At 38.0% G+C, this 19092-nt stretch overlaps 1 protein-coding gene across 1 annotated transcript in view; it reads right to left on the bottom strand.

The window, feature by feature from the left end:
* Positions 1-5233: 5233 nt before the first annotated feature.
* The window catches only part of LOC104164237 (LIM domain-binding protein 3-like), a gene marked incomplete at its 5' end in the record, with an annotated part of 68753 nt that continues 54894 nt past the window's right edge, over positions 5234-19092 (bottom strand). Inside the window, 5 exons of the mRNA XM_009703514.1 lie at positions 5234-5688; positions 7715-7830; positions 9281-9401; positions 11626-11806; positions 13041-13341. Coding sequence (XP_009701816.1) covers positions 5599-5688; positions 7715-7830; positions 9281-9401; positions 11626-11806; positions 13041-13341 — 809 coding nt within the window. The remainder of the gene's footprint in view (positions 5689-7714; positions 7831-9280; positions 9402-11625; positions 11807-13040; positions 13342-19092) is intronic.

Below are 19092 nucleotides of genomic sequence, written 5' to 3' on the forward strand. Positions count from 1 at the left end.
GGGAGGGGAGCAGGGGGGAACAATGCCAAAGCCTATAGTTTTGAAATCACCATTTTCTTCAGAGCAAATCATAATCTGTCTTCTGTTAAGAATCTCTTAATGCAACACTTGTCAAGCGATTTTGCACCATCTCCTTTTCTAATGAACTTTGCTCTATTCACTTTTTGCACCCTATTAGCTGGCACAGTGCTATGCTTGTGCCTCCATTGCTTCCACATCCAACAGCTGAACTCTCCAGGGATCACAGTGCACAGTTTAGGAAGCGCTGTTGTGCAAAGGTTAAAGGTCAGAAAAGACAATCTGAAAACTAGCAATTTTGAACTGACAGAAAATTGAGTTATGTTCTGTTCATTCTTTTGAATTGTGTTTTTCCTCATGCGCGTTGTAAACAGAAATTAGGGCTGTAAAATAAAATCAAAGTGCACAAAGTTGTGATTCCTGATGATGTACTTTGTAATGCCATCTAAAGCCAAGTCTGTCCATTTATCATCTAACTTCTTAATTAGGTTTAATATAATTAGTTGTATCTTTAAAAATCCTGCATTCCTGAGGGGTGTGCATTAGGGTTGCACAAAATGGCTATTTTTGTAAACCACACTGTTACATGAAGATATCCTTTCATTTGGAAGTATTTCTTGGCACTAGAGCTCAATGAGGAAGGACATTTAAAACATTTTGTATATTATTTAAAGTCACTTCTGCTAAGAAATGGAAGAACACCCACCTGAACTCATGCAATCAAACTTTGTTCTTAGATGCATCGATGTAACCTAAGACAGAATTTACCCATTCCTTATAAAGTTACTATAAACAGCATTTGTTGACACAATAAGGTCTGTGACTATACAAGTCTTGCTAAGTTACAACAAGTACTGTTAGTATGCTACATCTTTTAAGCATACTAACATTTGTTTGTTTAAAACAGTGTTGTTTGCTTAATAAAACATTCAAGACTCATATACAATAAAGTTGAAACCAACAGTTTTTATTTTTATTTTCAGGTCTGAAGTAGAGAGTACAAGCTTGTGTATGCTTTCTTATCAGTATTACATGGGTGAAAGCTGTCAGCTGTTCACATGCCATATTAATAAATATGCCCAAATCATAAAGCTTTAACTGTATTTGCACAGTGCTTTTATTACTAGACTGTTTTATTCATGTTGGCACAGATAATCCATGCAAGGTAGTTACTCACACCTCATAAACCACACTACATTCTGTATCTGAAATAACTAGGAACTTAGGAAAAAATATATATCTAAAAGCAAGGGCACTTGTGGTATCAAGTCAACATGTCAATATATTGTAAAACCTACACTTCTAATATGATCACTGCAGGCAAGAAATCACTCAGTTTCAAATTCTGATGTTTATAAATACTAAACAAATTAATATCCGCTACCGGGAGACAAATATTGCAAAGAAACATTAGCGTGCCCAGCATTAGACACTAATGAGTGTGTTCACTGCTGTGGACATTCACATTATTAAACATAAATACAAATAATATTTAACAAAACATTTCACCCAAAGTACTGACCACTGAAGGACCAAAGTAAAATATTTTTCCTTGTTTTGAACCGATTTTAGAAATGTGCAATGTGTAAGTCCAATATAGTAAAAACTAACTTCTCAAAAAAGAAGTCAGAAGAGTGTTTTTTTTCCCAGATAATAAAAGCAGTCTTCTTTGGAAACATATAATTTACTCTGTTCTGCAAGAACAGAAAAAGAGAAAAAGCATTAATATAATTTTTGAAGCTTTTAACTGAAAAGTTATTGAACACTTTTTAATTAGATAAAAGACTGGTCTCTTTATTTGATCATTCAGAGGTACAGTATCTTTGTTTTATTATGTAAAACCTCACGTTAATTAGAATGAAAAGAAATATTTAGAGGAACTTAGGACTTGTCCCAGGCATCTATGACAAGACATAAAACAAACAAGTACGCATTGTTCATCTTGCATATTTTTGTACAGCATTTATGTTCAGTGATAGTTGAAAGGCCCTATTCTGAATTTTCTCTCTCTTTCTCTCTCTCTGTGCATCTTCCCCCCCCTCCATATCACAAAGGTGACATGTGGCAGAAGAGTATCAGCAGTTATGTGGTATTCTACCCCTGTGAAAGTTAAAATGCTACATTATTATTCACAAATTTCTGGTTCAGATATGTGCAAATATTATATCTTAATATAGATATCAAGGGCGGGTAAGTGGATTCCCTATTTTTGGACCACATTATGAAGCAGCACAAGTCAAAACAGGAAATTTATTACATGATAATCCTCAGGGTATCTCTGTTCTTCATTCAGAGATACCACTGTACCTCATATAGTGATATGTAAACTAGCTTTAATCTCACTTGCTCAGACACCAGCTGGAGTCAGGGCATGTGTTACAGTGCAGGTTATCTGCCCAAGGAAATTTTCAGATCTCTCTCAAGTTAGTACGGCTCCCACTGAAAAGGAAATTGTCAGGACTCTCTCAAGCTAGTATGGCTCCCACTGAAGTCTGTGCTGCTGCATTTTCACTGTTGCTGCTCTATAAACTAGCTTAGCTACGTTTACATACATTGCATTCACCTTTCTGCAGTGCTGACTTCAAATTTACTAGATTGTATCCTGTATCTCCCTTGCTCACCCTTTCTATACATATTCGTACTTTCTTTCTAGACTGTATTGAGCTACTTGTACCCTAATTTCTTGCTTCAAGCCCTTTCCCTGACTGTAGTGAGTCATCCTGGCTATTCCCCGCTTCCCCCCCTCTGCCCCACCCCAGCTATCTAACATGTCGACTTAGTGAAATGGCCTTACCTAGCTATTCCCTCTCCTTCGGCCCCAGCTTCAGTAAGGGCTTCCCGTCCCCTCAATGCCTCGTCTTTTCGCACTCAACCAGAGGCCCCCAGAGCCCCTACATTCTGGCTGCCGCAGGTGCTCTCCCTTCTCCGATCCAAGCCTCCCTTCCACGGTCTCCCACAGCCCTGCCCACCCCAGCGACTCGCAGGCTGACCTGGGCCACTTCAGCTGGCAATCTGGGCTCCCCGTGAATGTGAAGAAGTGACAGCCCCAGCCATGCTGCCTACCACCATCTCCTCACAGACTGTACCCCTGCCTCAGCTGCAGCCCTCCACCTCTGGCCATCCCCTAAAATGCTTTATCCTTCACACTGCCAGTGAAGAGGGAGCTGTTGGGACATTGAGGGGGGAGGTGGAGAGTGAGACACACACATATAGACATAAGCAGATTAGAGGGGAAAGACCTCATGAAATTCTCCTGAGGCATCACAAGCCCTAGCATTTTGTGTCTTCCCAAGGAGTCTGACTCCCTGTTGTGATGTTGACAGTAAGAGACTAGTCCCAGTCAGTAGCTAACACAGAAATCTGCCTAAAGAATATCTTCAATGCAGTCGTAGTATATAGCATGAATTCTCTTAAATAACAGAGAATAATAAACTCCATTTTGTTCAATGACATTCAAAACTCAAAAGGAAATCTAGAATTGTCTCACTGTTATGAAAGTGTATCTAATGAAGTCAAATATGAGTGAAAAAGTATTTAACTTTCATGATTACAAATATGAGAATATTATGAGCCAGATCTTTGGATTTTGTAATCAATGGAACCACATTCACACCAGCCCAGCAGCGACTGAAAACAGAAATTTTTTTTGCTATAGAAGAAAAAGGCTTTGCATATAGTCTATGAGTGTTTTAGAATAATTCATGCACACAAAAATCTGACTCTGTAGCACTCAGATCAGATCACTGCTAAGATTGGTGAGAACTAGAATACCTACTGAATAAATATAGGTCATACATGTCAAAACTGCCACAGGCAGTTCAGGTTGTTACTTTTGTCCAAGATGTGGACTGCCTGCAGCTAACTTAACTCTCATATTAGAACTCCAAATCTCTTTTATTCCTCCCCCAAGCTTTGGATAGTTCTTCATCCCTGGAAAGACACACCAATTGTCTTAAAATGGGCATTACCCATAGGAGGGAAAAGGCAGACAATGCTATGTAATTTCTTGTTACTCAAAACACAAGGTAAAACAGGGTGCAGATGGCACCAGAACGTGGCCCACAGAATGCATCCGCAGCCTCAGAAATACCAATTCGAAACTGTCGGTACTGCAAGCTGTCAACACACACATCACAATTCTCACTTAAGCAAATTAAGAAAACTTGAATAGTGATCAGACTTTCCATTTCAACTCTATTTTCTATCAGACAGAACTGCTGTCTCCAATACAAAAGTCATGGATATTTAAAATTTAAAATTCAAAAGTATTATCAGTACTACAAGTATTGCTCTTTTGCCAAAAAAAAAGTTTTATAAATAACTGTTTGAACTTGAAAGTTGTTCTTAAAATGTTAGAAAAGATGACTGTATGGTTATCCTAATTGTCGGAGCCTATCTACTGTTTTACCATGGCAAATACTACTACAATTCAGGATGTGTTGCATTTAAACTAACAAAAATAAGAAAGAGTATGTGCCTGTGGTTTTATGCTGCCTTATGAATTTTTAATCAATGTTAATTTACTATAGGGAAAAAAAAAAATGGTGTTTTCCTATCTGTGTGGGATAGAGAGGGAACTCTTGCGAGCTATCTCCCACTTCCTAGATATGCTAGATGGATGTATGTCTTCTGTGTTCATTGATGTGAAGGTCCAGATGTAGATTCCTACCTCCCACTGATATCAATGGGAATTAGAAACCAAAGCAACTTTGAGTATTTTTTTCTATAAGAGGAAAGGAAAGGTTTCAAATTAAAAGCTGGCCTTTCCAGCCCACTCTATTCCATTCAATGTAAGAGCAATTTGGAGAAAGCCAGTTGTCCTTTTCCATCATGATTTGAAAGTGAACTAATCTACTGTGCATGTATAAGCCAGGTGCACTAGCAAGGTTGTCCCAACATGCTTTTCTCAATCTTACTGCGTTATGGAAGGCATTATTCTGTTTCTACTTTATTTTCAAACTAAGTTATGGATTGTCTCCTTGGCTTCTCAGCTACATATGGATTCACAGCAGACTTCTTATGTGGAAAGACTCTAAAAAATTTGATGCTGTGAGGTAGCACCACAGCATAATGGAATAGCACTCACTTTTCATCTTTTCATAGAGGAAGCCCTAATCTATTTATTTCCCTTTGAAAGCTATGGCCTTTCATTCTACAAATTATTGTACGTGTGGCACTTATTCTTGTTATGAAAGAAAATGACTTATTACAAAAGGACTTTTCCAGTTGTCCTTAAACACTACTGTGTGGTCTAAGCAGTAAAACTGCGGTGGGTAGTTAATTTGAAACTGTATTTACCTATTACTTTTTATATTACAGTTTTTAGTTAATTTCAATATTTCCCCCAACTGTTGCTCTAATAATGGACTAGTTCATTTGGTTTTGACTGTTCATTCAGTAGGTTTTTGTATGAACTTTGCAAAAGCATGTTCTGCATTTATGAAAGAGGTTAAAGTTAAACTTCAGAAGTATCAACTTCCTAGCTTTTACCAAGAGAAATCCTAGCCATGGTTATCAACTTTATAATCACCCAGTTAGTCATCTGTTTTTCCCCAGCATTACTGACTACCAACTCTTCTTTTAAATATTGATGGCATGGGCATGCTTCTTGCACAGTGGCTTATCCTTCTTGGAGTAGAATGGCTGACCTTCCAAATTCACATGGCATACCTAGAATTAATAATAAATACAATCAGGAATCATTTTAAAAAAAAAAAAAGAGAGAGAGAGAAAGACGTGATTATCAATTTCAACTGTATTTCTCTTCTGCCCACACATTTCTTTGGCAGAAGTGCATCTGATTTCCTGGATCAAAGTGCTTTCTCTACTCCATGTTGAGGTTAGGCTCTGGTTTGCATCAGCTCACCTCTCTCTACTTTCCTGTCACCACTGCCCACTAAGTACACTGGTTCCCATTCAAATGAAGTCTGGGTACACAATCCCCTAGGTAGCTTCGGCATGTCCCAGCAGTGCTTGTGTAGACCATCAAAGGATAGTGGCACACTCGAGCACATGCAGCTCGCTCAGACTTTAAGACCTAGATTTTGATCCTTTAACGTATGATTTTACAAAAGCTCTGGTTAGGTGCCATGGTCCCAGGAGTACCATCCTTCCGTGGTAGCACTAGATACTCATTCCTATTATTACTTTGTCTTGGTATGGGTGGTTATGTGATCAAGGAGTGAGTCATTCAGACAGGCGGTATCACTGAAAATGAATTACTTATTCTTACCAGGTTATTCTTCAACCCATAGAGTTCTCTGCCTGGCTGCATAAGTGCCAGTGTTGACATAACAAAGCATGTGAGAATGCATGGCTGAGGCAGGGCAGCTCAGGTTTAGATCGACTTAAACTGCCCTGGAATTGTACAGATATCTACACAGGGTAGTGCAACACCACTTGCAAGGTCAGAGTTGACTAGAACCACTAAAGAAAAGTCAACACATCAGAATCTAGGAATAAGAAGAAGTGTTGTCCCTAATGCTTACAGCAGGATTAAGGCCAGTGAGTGATAACATCAGTGATGTGCTACTGCAAGTGGAAGGAAAATCACGTGAAAGGATATGAGGATAGCATATAAAAAATTAAGGAGTCATGCATTTATTTGCATTTGACTTAACCCACTGAAAGAAATAAAATTAGCTCCTAACAAAAAACACTGTGAGAACTGCATTAACAAAACTATCACCTCCACAGAAAATTGGGTTGCTAATTTAAGTAAATACATAAGAATGCAGTTAAATGAACAAGCAAAAAAGAACACAACATATTCAGAGAAAGTGTCTTTTATAAGTGACTAATAGCTGTTAGTCTGTGAAGGAAACTCACTGTCTTAGTATTCCTTTCTATGTTAGAATTTTAAAAAGATTTAAATTTTCACAGGACACTTTTGTGTCGCTCACTCCCATGTACCCTTGAAAGACCAGTAGCTAGTTTAGCTTTAGATATTTATAAACATTTCTATACTTTCTACTCTTCAACCTAAATTTTAGAGTTCAACAAACATTAGAAATTGTCACTATCTTTTTGGTGTGGCCAACATACTATTTTTAGCTAATTAGAGGTTCTAGATATTAGTACCTTAGGAATAATATGTTGTAGAGCAGCACAGCTGTATTACAACCATATGAAGAGTACTGTTCATCATATGCATTTTACTACTTTGTGTGCAGAGTGTGGGAATACGGCCATACTATATAGCTGTACGCACACCACACATTGATGAGTTTGACCAACTTCTATGCTAATTACTATTCATTCTCTCTAAACAGGCTCCTTTTTGCAAGTTTCAACAAGCATTCTGCATGGAAATACAAACTGCGCTGCTTTGTAAGTAAGATTATGGCTATACTGTTCAGTATGGTGTTAATTTATTTTAAATCCTGCTTTATCTTTATTTGGTAAACATTGGAAAGAATAACAGCATTAGTGGTATGTGTTACTGTACGTTCTCTCTAGAACTGGTTGTTTTATTAGAAAGCACTCACTTGTGATGGTCAAATTTAATAATTCTAGTAAAAGTTTATGTAGGAGAAGAGAAATTACTCCCATCCCACTCTGTGTGCAAGTGAAAAATGAAATTCAATCCCTCTGCATCCTTAGGCATATGTTAGTCATTCCTGCTTTCACGTCTTCTGATGTTCCTTCACAATTTATGAGTATAAAGAAATGAGATAGTATTTGGTATAGAACCTACAGCGCAAATGAAACAGGTATCATGCCAAGTATGTCCAAGAGCTTCAATGAATTTATCTCCAGCTTCAACAGGAAAATCACAGCCATGGCATTTTGTGCTGAACAAAGCAATATAATCTAAAATAAAACAAAAAGCAAACTTAGAACAAACTTTCAATGTAGTTGTATTAAATCCAAGAGAAATAAAAAGTTTCCAGTGGATGAATTTTTGGATTGTTTTTGCTCAGTTTCCTACTGCATTCACTGGAACACTCATACTGAAATTTGCATCTTTTCTTTCATTATTTAAATACAAACTCAGTTCAAAACCCCACGTCAGCACTACAGTTCTCATCGCAAACATAGAAAACAAACAAAAAATTCGTGAAGTTTGAAGTTATGTTTCTCACGAGTTTTAAATTAGCTTTATTATATGTGGAAGCTATTCATAAGGACAAATGTGGTCAAAACACAATCTAATGGCCAGTGAGTGTTACCCTAAGGGTGGTATAGAAGCATAGTTTAAGTTTCCATGACTGGATTTATGTTCCCTCAGCCTTAGGAGAGAATATTATGGAAACCCCATACTGGCTGGTTAATACATCTTTACTTTGAATATCAAGTGCAGTTTGGAAAGACTTGACATGGAAAAAGATTAGCAAGAAATTCTAAAAGCACAGGGAATTCATGAGAGTCATTAGAGGTTATGGCAAAACCTCCAATTTTAAAGGGTAGGTGCCCAGTCAGTCATGCTGTATGGTTTTCATTCTTCACTAGGAGTTACTCTGATTTGTAAAATTTGATTTGCACAACCATAAGGAAAGAATCTCCAGAGGGAGGTAGGCCAGAAGCTCATTAAATGGACAAGGCAGGGCTTACAGAGGGAATACCACTTAAACCTTAACCTGCTTCCTGACCATATCAGGCAACTCATTTGCATGGCAAGCACCATTTATTACACTGTATTACCCTTTCCACAGTTTGGGAAAACATGGCCTTTTCCTTTCTCAGTTGGCAAGAAGCAGTTCATTTGTTGCAGCACTTGGAAAACAAAATCTGCACTACCATGTGTTGCACATCTGAGCAGAGCTATCTTTTCATATATGTTGGTTGATCAGTTTTAGGGTGAGGTAGCAGTATCAGAGGTCATAATTCAAGCAACTTAGTAGAGATAACGTGGGCAGCAACCCACACATACTGCATAAAAGCACTACCAGAACCCTAAAAGAAGAATTTCTCACCCCATAATGTGTAGATTTCTAGTGAGTAGAATCTACCAAGGAAGGAAGGGGGACAGGGAAAAAAGTGTAGGGGAAGAAATGGAAGGTCAGTGTGGTACCATGCAAGGGAGAGAAATGAGGTAGGGCACTCTGGGACATAGAGGCAAAAGACCAGCGCTCTGCCAGTCTATCACATAAAGTGGAGAAAAATAGAGAGAGGGAAACACTTGTATATGCGGAGAGTGGAAACAAAATCCCTGCTGGATGAGTAACTGCTTTTACTTTGTTCATCAGCTGCTTTATTCTTATGTTGCTTCCATACACATGAAGCGTATGATTCCTGAGCAGAACTGTCCAGTTTGCCATACCTTTCTCACAATAAGGTTCCCCATCCTCCATGTGAAAGAGGCTATTCCCAAACGGCATCTTACAAGCAGCACAGACAAAGCAACTTGTGTGCCAAGTCTGTCTTAGGGCATGCATCACTTCCTGAAAAACAAACAAACAAAAATCTCCAGCTGAATTGCATGCCTTGCAACTACCCACTGGAGAACAAACACAAAGCAGAGATGCTCTAAATGATTCCCTTCTGTATCAGCCAATTCCCCTCCTCAAAAGAAAGAAGTATGATGGAGATTGGGCTCCTTTGGAAAGAAAGAGGAAATAGGCCTGCAAACTTTCCAGAACAATGTATTTGCCAAAACAAAACAACATAATTCAGCCAGCTGTTTGTATCAACATGCCCAGTCACTGTTGCAGGAGAGATTCTGCACAAAGATTCTGATTATTTTCTCCTTTGTTTTGACATGACTAGTACAAACTCTTCCATGCAAGAGTATGATTTGTTAAATAAATTTTAAAGAGTAATTTTCTCTCTAAGACCAATGCATGCACGCAGGGGATAAAAGATGTAAGTCTGATATTTCAAAGCAACTTAGATTATGTACTAATTTCTTTAAACTTCTCACAGGAACGCTTCACAAACTAATGTGAAAATGTAGAAAAAAGGTTTTTAGATTTTAACTTATGTGATTAGTGAAAATGAGTGTGCATGTCTGTTCCTACGCCATGTGTTCATCACAAAAAACCAAACTCTGTGCAACTGACGTTCTCTTGAACTAAGTATCCAGATTCTATCAACTTCTTTCTTCTATCCAGTATGGAGCAATTTCTATTACTGCTTCATTCTTACCTTGTCATACAGAAGTCCTCTAAGTCCAAAAGCTGCTGTACTGATCTCTGATGCCTGGTTACCTGCTAATTTGTCAATCTTACTTGTGCACAAGACAATGTTCAACAGTGTAACTCTGTCAAACAGTCCAGATTTCAAAGGGACAGCTGCATAACTGGTGTAAATTAATTTAACCTTGTTAACTTCAGTGAAACAGCATTGATTTACAGCAGCTGAGCATCTAGAACCTATTTTATGTTGCTTCCAATTATATACATAGACTCTGATTCTCTTTTAAAGATTATTTTTAATCTCCATTGACTATGACAAAAAGGACTGAATCCCTCTTCCATGCTTTCAATCCAGTGAATAGACAAAATAGTCTAATTTATGTTTACCATATATCTCATTAGAGAATCACCATTTGAGATTCATTAACTGCTGTTACTGTTTGCAAAACAACTATGACTGATAAATATGTTTGGATCCATTTATGAAGCTCAATGAGCTAAGCAGCAAAAGAAGCAGATCAAGAAATCTTATTAATATAAACAGAGGCAGCTGGCATCTTTGCTGTTTTCCTGATGAAAATCCATAATGGGGAACTGATTTGCGCCAGCATTAATTAGGTAAGTTAAGTCAGTACTCTGCTGTAAAATTACTCCTACTGCCACAGTAGCAAACAAGACTTGGTTGGAGCCCAAGCTTCACCATAGATGTCTGATGCTGCCACCCCTAATCGGCAATTGCAGAGAAAAGCATCTAGTCTGTCAATGCCAACATTTAGACAGATGTCAAAAGGTGACAGCGAAGCAGTGAAAGACCAGTGTGGTACTCATTGATTCCTCATTTAAGAGAATCATGTCATATATTCACTATAACTGCATGCATAAATACACTGCTAAAATTACCTTATGGTATTCCAACCTCATCACCATCTAAGGTATATTTAGAGCAAATTTAATTGTACCTAAGCATGAGTACATTAAGACAAAAGTGGCATCTATTTTTGCCTTTCTGGAATTCAGATCTTTGTATTTATTAACTATAAGAAGTCAGCAGAATTCCTCTTGGCACCTGTGTCACTAGCTACCAGTGAGGTGCAGCAAGAGCAATGGGCTTCTTCCCAAGATCACCGATTTCTCCATTGAAATCTAGACTAAGTCCTGTGTAAGGAAAAAACCCCCAGTTCAAGTCTCTTACTATAAATATAAGGAAAAGATAGATAGAAGTAGCACAGTGTATATCAGACAGCAAAGAACTATCCAGAAAGCGTTACTTATTTTACAGTCAGTGAGATGGTAATTGGATTACATATTCTGTCTATGAGTTCGGTAAGGTACAGAAATAGCCAAGATTTTGGATAGATAAAAATTATTATAAAATAATATGTTTCTTATTCTGAAATATTTAACAGGCTGGGAAATTGTTATTAAAAAGGGGGAAATAATTAAATATCTACATTCATTGCTTACAGTCTAAACTATTTCACTATTTTGGTGAACCATGTGGTTGGAGAAAGCGTTAAGCTTGTTCTCTTACCCCCATGATCTTAGTGTGGCATCTGGCACAGGTTGGTGCAAAGAACTGTTCATAACAGCGCTCACAGTACACACTATTCTTCTCTTCCACAAAGCACGTATCAGCCAAGGATGTCTTGCAGTAAGCACAATTGAATTCTTCTGGGTGCCAAGAGCGACCCATGGCTACCAGGAAAGGACCCCTGTAAACAGTCGTAATTATCTTATTTGTATCGTTAAAAGATTGAACGAACCTGACTACAAATCCACGTTGTTAGACACCACATACATGTATAACAAGCATTCTACTTGAACCATGAAGGTGCATATTAAAATAAGATCCAGAAGCCTGAACAGAAATGGTCTTTTTCAAGATCATTACTCAAGCACTTTGCCAATTGCTTAAAATATTTCATTATTGTTTAGCCACATACATTGGATTTACAGACAACTGTTGGAAAAAATCAATTGTTTTCATATCTGCGTAGCTATAAGTGGTCTTTGTAAACAGCTGCAAAGACAACAGGAAGCGGCCAAGGGTTGTAACACAGACGATAATGCTACTATTTGAAAGCATGAAAAAGCAGGCACATTTCCAAACCTACACACCCACACCTCACAATAGCTCCTAAAGTCTTGTGCCTTCTTTTCATCCAAGAGAGCACTGCATGCGACACATTCTAGAAATGTCAGACTATCAGATGACAACTTGCAGTTCGATTGTATGGAAGACACATTCAATTCGTTTTGGTGATTTACTTTTGATTGTAATTGGATATAGTGATTATTCCCGGAGTCTTTCCATTTCAGAATATATAAAGGGCAATAATCAGCAGCTCCACATCACCAAACTAGCCCCTTTTAGTGGGGGAGACTGTCATTAAACATGGATTACTTAAAGTTGGTTAGCAGTCCACAGGGTAATGATGGGCACCGGTCCAGCAGAATGAATTGGGAGAGGAGAAGGGAGAGGCATGCTATGAATCACTGGTAATAGAGTGTAGGCATTATCTTTCTCCAGACACAAAAGCAACAATTACATTTGGCTGCTGTTCCAAAATGATGGATGTCTCATTCCTTTTCTCTCCATAATTCACGCCCCCCCCCCCCAGCCCCCCAATTCTCCCAATGAAGTTGTACGTACCTCCTTCAAGGGGTACCTTAGGATCAGAAACTTGTTTAAAAAACAAACAGTGATTTGCCACAGCATCCAAGAAACAAACAATTAGCATGTATAACTTCGCAGTGATAAAAAGTGAACCACACAATAGCAAAATGAGCTCTGGAAATGTTAAATTAATGAAGCAGACAACAGACATCCCTGCTGGGTAATTTAACTGAGTCTTAAGCTCTGGTACTGTATATTAATGTACAATAACCAGTCTCTCTGATATTTTTTTTTCTGCTTCATCCCTCTTCCAAACCTCATGACCTTACCGAATTATGCTGTTACAGTGCCCACAGAGAGGAGTTCGGCTGCTGGCTGGAAAACGCTCAGCCCTCTGCACTGTTCCCCGGGCTATTGCAGGAGCCTGGGAAGAAGTTGAAACTGGAGATGGGTAAGCAGAAGTTGAGACAGGAGGTGGTACTGGAGCACCCCTTGGTAGGATGTGCTTTGTGACAGTGGTGGTGGTTTTTCCGGGTGCAAATTTCTGGGAAAAGGAGTCATCTGTTACCCAGGGAGGACGACTTGCAGGCTCAGTGTTCGCAGGGGTGTAGGAATGAACTGGTGCTGGTGCTGTTTTGAGTATCCCAAAAGAAACCAAGAAGTATTTTAAAGTCTTTTCTTCTGATGGCAAACCAGCAACACTTACCAAAGGGTACTCCACGACACACAAAGAATAAAAGCTTTAGATGACACTTAATTATGGTCTGTCCCATTATTGCTCATTAATTCTGGACTGAAGCCAAGCATATCAGCACAATCACTGACTTTTAATCCACATGCATTACAGAAGTCATTGCCTGCTGGCTTTTACAGATTTTATGGAGACCATTTTCCAGGGCATCCCTTCATTTTCTAGTAGGAATGGATATGACAATTCTGTGATAATTTCAAAGACTGCCATATTATCTGTTTAAGACAGGTTAAAAATAGAAAGGCCAGATCATGTAATAAAGTTTTAGATGGAGTTCCCTGTAATTTCAATAAGAAGTTATGCTTAAGTTTTGATCTCATTATATTCATTAAAATGCAGCGTTTTCTCCAGATGTCCCTGTTATCTATCATTTGCAGATTTTACCCCTAGGTTTCTGAAGAAAAACAGGCTCACACAGAGAACACAGAGATAGGGAGCACTGGAAGCATACTGACGGAGCCAATTCAGCTCACATGACCAGCAAGACAAAGCCAACAGCACTTAGAGGAAGGCCAGACTTGCGGTTATGACTGATCTCAGTTCAGTTCTTGGCTCTGCCACAGACTTCCTGTATAACTTCGAGCAAAGCGCAGTATCTCCGTGCCTCAGTCCCACGTATAAAATAGAAATATTATACTTCCTTTCTTCCACCCTTTGACTATCACATAAAATCTTCAGTGCAGACTGCCTCTATGTTTGTATGCACCAGGCTGTAATCACTGGTGGAGCTTTATCACATAAAAATAAGCAGAAGCTAGAGCCTGCACATACCAACAAGTTTTCCCACTGCCCTGCTCTTTTCAAAACGTCAGATCTTGCATTGTGTAGGACTGAAGTCACTGCCCAAGAAACTGCCTCACTTTGCCAAGTACAGGAGCGCTAAAAGCCGTTTTTCCTTTGCAAGGAAAACAAAGTGAATGATTGTTGGTTTGTGTGAGGAGGAACAGAAGCTTGGAGAGTTGAAGTGTTTTACCTAAATGAGACAGCACATATTTGGGAACAGGAGTCTGTTCTCCTGTAGTCTACGCAAACACTCTGCATAGTAGATCCCAGTGCCAATAAAATGATGACCAAACAACATTTACAGTTTTAAGGGGCTTGCAAGTAGAAAGATATTTCAACCAAGAAGAGGGTTCCAAAAGTAACATGGATCTTTCTGGATAATTAAGTGGTGAGAAGATTATGTTCTACTTAACACGCCTCCCTTAGCCCACACCCTGCCCCACAGAATAACATACGCTGATTATTGGCAATTGCAGGTGCTTAAATTGCATATATATCAATCCACTGTGATCACCCTAGTGATCTCTGATTTTATCCTTTTTATTGAGTTCAGAGTTGAATCTAATGCGTCTTCTTGATAAAACTGTCTTATGCTACATAAAACTGTATAAAGAAAATTTTCATAAAACCGTATCCCACCTTAGCTTGAGGCTTTTTTTTTTTTTTTTTTTTTAACTTGGGAATGGTAAACAGTGTTTAAAGATTTCAGAAGAGAGAGTTGATATGCAATTTCTTTAAATCCTGAGGCTGTTGCTATTTATGTATTACGGTATTAAGCTAGGCAAAATTAGAAGGCAGTATTTTATCTCTAATTGGTGAGTTCAAAAGGCTCCTACCTATGAGGCTCTTTAATTAAATACAGTGACTTCTAGCTCACTCAGTTTTGAGAAAGGCTTCTCCCTCCCTCAAGAGCCAATTCTTGTTCATACAAAGTACGGCAGTGTATCCCACAGACAGCCTAACAAAATGGTCAGATATTCAAACTCAGAGTTCCAGAAATGAAGAACAAATGCAGTCCAGGTACCATTTTTAGGATGTCTTTTTCTATGATTGTCTTCAGTAAATTCAGTTTACAACCTCTTAGTTTTTCACTTTTTTGTCCTTAATCTCACAATGTCAGAATTTTATTTTTCCAGTTTGTTTATTCCAACCAATGTAGACAGCATCTGATTTACCTGGGTTCAGATTAAGCTAGACTCCTTTGAAGGATAAACACTGGGGAAAGGTCTTTTTCTTTAATTCTCTCTACCTTCTAGTTCTTTTTACTCTATCTTTTCTACTTGCTGTGGTAAAATAAAGCAGCAAAATAAATTTTTTTCCAGTTGCTGAAAGAAGATACCAGGGGAATTATTGCAAAATGACAAATGTTGGGGGTTCACAACTGCTCTGAGTTCTCTTTTCAGCCATTGTCATTTAATTTTACAGGCTGGATTTCTTACAACATATTTCCCCCCTGTGAACAGCCTGGAACGACTATTGAATTAAAATAGTGTCATTGCAATGTATTAGAAAGGTTTCACTAACTTTAAGGTTTTAGCTATTGTTATTAAGAGGGTATTATTATCTCATAGCTATATCCCTAAGCCTATATGAAAACTCTTCTGTCTTAGTAACTACTCCCATACAAATTCACCTTGCATGTTTATGTATTTCAAAGTCCTCTAACATACATGTGGCAGATAAAAGGTGTTATTTGCTGGTAAAAAAGTACTAAGATTCAGTATATCAGAGAACAGATTCTCAAAATATCAGTATTGTATGAGCTGACCCTTTACTGTTCAAAAATGAATACTTTAAAGTAGTTCAGTAACCCAGCCTCTATCACCTTGTTTCTCTCAGCCCTCAGACTCACTTAGAGTAGGAGAGAAAGAATGGGACTACTGTTATCCTGAGAGAATGGCAGGAGAAGAGGTCTCTCTTAACAGCCTTGGGAACAAGCCAATTCCTTGCTTCTAGGGAATTTGGAATTCTCCTCATCAGCTCTTCATTTATGATCAATGGGTGTTTTCCCTCCAGCAAAACAGGCACGTTACCAAAGATTCATTTAGTAAAGATTCATACAGTCTCAAATGCTTTAGTCTTACATACTAGCTCGCACTGTGAAGACAATTTTCCTTTTTTTTCCCTTTGTTAGTAGAACACATAATTGTTATTCTTAGTAATAATTTTCCAGTAACAAATGTAATTTATAAGCACAACTGATTTGGCTTGTTCTGCACTTTGTGGCCACATCCTTGAAGCCCAACATTTTCCTAGGTACTGTTCCAGTATATAGTAGGTGACAGATAAAGCAGATAATGCAACAAGTCCTTTATAAAAAAGACACTGTTCTTATGCAGAAGAATTTAAAATGAAAGACAGTGTGTAACCTGCTGTTTTAGTATTGAAAGTGCTTAGGATCCAGTGAAGAGTTCATAGAGCTTTGTGGGAATCTACTAATTTCGAAAAGAGCAGATCAGACCTTTACACTTGAGCACTTTTACATACACGAGTAGTCCTGTTTAGCCTTACAGATTTAAAAGGACAGATCTGCTTTCTTACTTCTGGGTATCATGTTACTTTGTAGTATAAAACTGGTGTTTGAGTTGCGTGGAATATATGAAAGCACTATTCTAGCTTGGGAAAGCCTACCAGAAAGGAATACCAAGTATTTTCTGCCATCTAGTGGACCTTGTTCGAAAAAGAAGTCTATGCTCCTTTTCAAAATGGGTTATGAAATTTACAGGACAGAGAAGGGAAAAGATTTTGGAGTTCACAGCTTTCCCTATAGGAAGAAAACAAAGTTTTTTAGCAGAAGAAAATTCCCACCAGAGTTAGGTTAGTCAAAGTAGTAGTCTTTCTTTGCTTTAAAATGTAGACTTCCTGATTACTCCCATCTGAGCCAGTTACTTAACAATGCAGTTTCATTTTGAGATTGGTTTCAGTGTAAACAAGATTTAGCCCATTATTTTTTTCAATCTGAGACAGATTAAAATAGTCTTGTTAACCTTCTTAGTGGCTGAGTCAGGTTTCTGGATATTGCATAGATGAGGCTGTTGGTGGGTGTTTTAATCTGGAAGTTGCTGGCCCACACTTTTAAGGGAAGCAAGTCATCTCATTCCCATTAACACTGATGGCCGTCATAAAGACATTCCTCATCTAAATTCTACATTGCAAATCCTTATAATAATCTCTACTGTTTTGGCCATTTCACACAGTGGATTCACAAAAATAGAAGTCTAAGAAATTATTTGCAAAAGTGAGAATGCAGTTATTGCAAAAGCCTGAGGTTGCACTTAGATTGGAAGAAAAAGATGTATTGTGTGATCTCATATGCCATAATTTGAGAGCAGCTGGTCCTCTCAGATAAAGGTTGCATTTTATACTGCAGGACAGAATTTATATGCATTGACAAAGTTGGGTGAGGAAGTTTTCTAACTGTCTTGGTGGTTTACTTCAAAGTACTATTGATCTTCCCTATCTGTCAAAGGAAATGCTGTTTCCTCCATTTCTTCCCAAGTGGCAATTTCCTGTTTGCTCAGGACTGCAACTGCAACTGTGTCTAGGGCCAGCTCATGTTCCAAAACCAGTATGAAGTGCTACTACATCAAATATATAAAACTTTACAAAGGTACCAAATCAAAAAAACCCAAACATCTTCAATAAAATCTCTGTCTGTAATCTCTTTTGTTCCTGAGTCACTCTGGGGCTCAATTATGAAGGTATTGTAGAATCCTTTATTGGATATTTCCAACTCTTAAACAATACAGAGACACTTACTGCCTCTTTCTCTGCTAACTTTAATGCTATTTGAATTTTGTCTTTGTAATATATCACATTAGATATTATTCTGAATTTTCTCCTGTCCTCTAGAGTACATCATATCTTTGCAGTGCCTGCAAAATAAGAATTTTCCATGCGCAGGCAGATGATATATGCAGTTGAAGTAAGGTTGTTAATAGTGACAGAGAACAGAGTTTCCATACTGTGTATTTTAAGCCTTTATTGGGAGGCAGTGGGGCTCAAACCCAGCAATATAAGGAATTGCAAAGAGGGTGCCCTTCACAGGAGAAAACGAAAGCATTGCCTCTTACTCCAAATCCAGTTCAACAACCAGGTTTTTCTTTAACAGGTACAGCTACTAATTGGATAAAGCTACTGATTGATTTGTGTGGCAGGTTTGTATATTGAGAACTGGAGTTCATACTTCCACTAAATGAGCACGGGGCTCAGTATCAGGGTATTTAGGAGATACTTTGACTTGCAACAGTTTGCTCTGTATTGCATTATGAAAGTAAGTCCTCTGTCTTCATCTTTCCTTCTTTGCAGGACAAAAATAGTAACATTTGCCTTCAGTGAGAACATGGCATATGCTGACACGCTTAACCAAAAACAAATGAGGAGAAGTTGAAACCTTTATTTACTTTGAGACCCTTAAATAGCTCATGATAGCCCTGAACTGGCTTTTCGCACCTTTATATCTCAAATACAAAGATCAATCAATTGATCTGTCTGTCTGCTTTCTGTCTAAGTAAAATTTCTGCATTGGTTTCATTTCAGTAGATCCAGAGATAGAGCATTACAGAAGACAGAGTTTAAGACAGTTAGAATTCTTGGCCTTTTTGTATTTACTTGACTGTCAAGATATAAATCAACATTTTAATTCTCTTGCTAAGATCAGAGCAAGCTTAATTTGAAACAGGACTTCATTTAGACTTATATTGCTACCTCATTTAATTTGTTCATTTTGAAGGTTCACATTTTGGTCATCAATGGTTTTAGAAATTTACTCCATTTGTAACACATTAATACAAAGGGAATTTAAATAACATCAAGGAGCATATTTTCCCCATGAATGAATAATCAAA

The sequence above is a fragment of the Cariama cristata genome, unplaced genomic scaffold (genome assembly GCF_000690535.1).
Source record: "Cariama cristata isolate BGI_N322 unplaced genomic scaffold, ASM69053v1 scaffold18117, whole genome shotgun sequence".
NCBI classification, from domain to species: Eukaryota; Metazoa; Chordata; class Aves; order Cariamiformes; family Cariamidae; genus Cariama; species Cariama cristata.